This window comes from Protobothrops mucrosquamatus, unplaced genomic scaffold (assembly GCF_001527695.2).
Source record: "Protobothrops mucrosquamatus isolate PMUCROS unplaced genomic scaffold, P.Mucros_1.0 scaffold3781, whole genome shotgun sequence".
Classification (NCBI taxonomy): domain Eukaryota; kingdom Metazoa; phylum Chordata; class Lepidosauria; order Squamata; family Viperidae; genus Protobothrops; species Protobothrops mucrosquamatus.
In genome coordinates this window covers 65,593-68,819 of record NW_015389734.1, presented here as the reverse complement: position 1 = coordinate 68,819, position 3,227 = coordinate 65,593, and the positions used below count along the sequence as shown (strand labels likewise).

Genomic DNA, 3,227 nt, shown 5'->3' with positions numbered 1-3,227 from the left:
TAGTGTCCCGGCACTCACATGATCCCCTTTTACAACCTTCTAACAAGCAAAGTCAATGGGGGAGCCAGATTCACTTAACAGCCGTGTTACTAACTTAACAACTGCAGTGATTCACTTAATGACTTTGGCAAGAAAGATCCTAAAATGGGTCAAAACTCACTTAACAACTGTCTCACTTGGCAACAGAAATTTTGGACTCAATTATGGACAAGCTGTACGTATGTGTTTCTGAATGTATGTCTCTAAAGGCCACTGGAGGCATGTTCTGGTGATGGAGCCAAGTTGTATGTACAGAATTGCACTCTTCTGGGGTAACCTGGGAGATGATTCAGCCACTTTAAATATCAGCACTGAAGGCTTAAAATGTAATACTTCCATCCATTCGGGTCCTTGCAAGCATCCATTCCACCAAGTCTTAAATAATGCACTGAAGAAATTGGCTCTTTATAAATTAAATTTGGACAAAGTTGTCCCAATCCTCAAGGAATTAGAAAATGGAAGCTGGGGTCAGCCCATAGGCTATTCTTTGATTGCAGCAATAGAGCAGGGCTAAAAAACTGCCAACAGAATACTGGAAAAATAAAAATATTGGAAAAAGGGAATAATAAAAATCCAAAATGGGAACATGGCTGAGGTGTAAAGAATTGTGCATGTCATGGAAAAACTGAGTATGGCAACTCTGTGAATCTCAAATAATTTCAACAAAGCATTCCACTTCAAAAATGTCAATGAAAAGGTGGCAATTCTATGCAAATACACATTTTTAAGTAGACATTATTCCAGAACACACAAAAGATGATGAAAATTCAACTTAGTTGTGGAGTTAGTCATACTTCAAATACAGCCAGTGAAATCAAGGGCTCTTAAGTTAATTGTAGCGAGGTCCCCTTGATGTTAAGGAAGCACCTCTAAGTATGATCAATATTATTGTTATATCAAAGTCCCTGTAGTTATCCTTCCTTCCTTCCTTCCTCCCTCTCTCCCTCTCTCCCTCTCTCCCTCTCTCCCTTCCTTCCTTTCTTTCTCTTTCTTTCTTTCTTTCTTTCTTTCTTTCTTTCTTCCCTCCCTACCAAGCATGGTACTGAGGAAGTACTTGCTCTTCTAAAAAAGGACCTAGATGTTCAAAATGTTACTTTAGAATAACAGAATTGGAAGGGATCTTGAAGTTCTTCTAGTCCAACCCCCTGCTCAGGCAGGAAACCCTATACCATTTCAGACAAATGGTTATCCAGTCTCTTCTTTAAAAATTCCAGTGTTGGAGCATTCACAACTTCTAGAGGCAAGTTGTTCCACTGATTAATTGTTCTAACTGTCAGGAAGTTTCTCCTTAGTTCTAGGTTGCTTCTCTCTTTGATTAGTTTCCATCCGTTGATTCTTGTCCTGCCTTATTCACCTATGCTTCTGACTACAATAAATCCTGCAAATTCTTTCCAACTAGTACATAGATAATGCAAATTCAGTTCCCATGAATATTCTCTCCTGTTTTCCTTCACTGCAATGGGTTTAAATCTTGGCTGTGCCCTCTTGCATATCTGAATTCCATAAAAATGAAGTGTTAATAAAAAAATTCCATATCCTATACGTGGTTTAAACCTCAGTATTAGATTCCAATAAAAGGGGATATAAAATCACAAAACTTCATCTCTCTTATTTTGGCCATGTCATGCAGGGGAATTCACTGCAGAAAGCAATTATGTTTGGAAAAGTTAGCAGTAAAAGGAAGCCAGGTTGGCAAAGAACACAGTGGCTGGAGACCATCAAAGCTAACATCAGACAGAGCATAGAAAAACTCATTGAAGTAGTGCAAGATTGGAAGATGTGGAGAGACCTGGCCTATAGAACCGCCAAGAGTCAGACACAACTGAATAGATAACATCATCCTCAGAAGGAAATGTATGTAGCTCAGGGATCAACTATGAAGTCCTTGATACTCTCTGAGCTTGATTGTTTGCTTGCAGACATTTCATTATCCAACTAAGTAACACCATCAGTGTTAAATGGAAGTGGGATTTCCTCCCTGTTTATATACAGTATAGTAGCTTGGCCTACCAATGTTTGTGAGAGGTGTGGTTTTCTTCTTGGAAGTTCCTTGATTATTGTTTTCTACTTCTTTGTCTGTCTGGTGTTAACCCCATCTTATCTGGGTGTTGTTTGCTGGAGATAATGTTTTCTGGTCTTTTTGTTTCCCTTATTGTCTCTTTTTAAGTGTGTATAAATGTGGTCTGTTGATGACTGGTTTATGGGATATCTCTTTGTGTCTATTATGGCTGATTTATCTCTATAATTTACCCTGTATCTATTGATCAGCTATATGCTTCTTATTCATCAGCCTTTTCTCATTAAGGTAACTAAGCTCCCATGTATGCATGTAATTAATTTTGGATAGTGCCTTGAGCCTTCTAGTTTTGTTTTGTTTTGTTTGTTTTTTAAAAATCATTTCTAAAAAGTAAATCACCGAAACTGTTCAATGGGGATGTTTCCTCACCATTTTATGTCACCATACCTTAAGCTTGAGTCGTTCGTACCTCAGTTTTCAAGACTTAACAAAATATTTAAAAGAATAAATAAAAATAGAACCCTCTGTTTCTCCCTATCAACAGTTTAGTCCAGGGGTAGGCAACCTTGGCTCTTTTATGACTCGTGGACTTCAACTCCCAGAATTCCTGAGCCAGCCATGCTGAGGGGAAAAGGAGAGGTTTCCAAGCTGAGCCATGCTGGCTCAGGAATTCTGGGAGTTGAAGTCCACGAGTCATAAAAGAGCCAAGGTTGCCTACCCCTGGTTTAGTCAATCCTTACCATCCAATTCTTCCACTGAGATGTTGGCCAATTGTTCACTGTCGCTTCCTGCTGAGAGTGTCCGGTTCAGATAGTTTCCTTTGTACAGCAGTCCAGCCGTGACATGATGGAATGGCATCTTCTCCCTAGTGGTATAAAGACAGAAAAGGCCACTCACATTCTCGTTCATCTCTAGAACCCAAAGCATGACATATTAGAAATAACAAGCGATGCCAATAAAGGAGAGTACAAGTAGTCCTCGCTTAATGACTGTTGCTTATCAACCATTCAAAGTTACGACGGTCTCCAAAAAAAGACATATCTATGTCCCATCTTTGAAGTTGTGACTGCCACATCCCACCCCCACATTTAAAATAGAATAGAGTAGAGCTGGAAAGGACCCTGGAGGCAAGCTGTTCCACTGGTTAATTGTCCTCACTGTCAGGAAGTTT

General features: G+C 39.4%; 1 protein-coding gene across 2 annotated transcripts in view; it reads right to left on the bottom strand.

The window, feature by feature from the left end:
* Positions 1 to 2,914, bottom strand: part of CALN1 (calneuron 1) — a 134,680-nt gene extending 131,766 nt beyond the window's left edge. For both annotated transcript variants that reach the window (XM_015827545.1, XM_015827546.1), the window contains exon 1: positions 2,797 to 2,914. In XM_015827545.1, coding sequence (XP_015683031.1) covers positions 2,797 to 2,914 — 118 coding nt within the window. The remainder of the gene's footprint in view (positions 1 to 2,796) is intronic.
* Between the last annotated feature and the right edge of the window lie 313 nt (positions 2,915 to 3,227).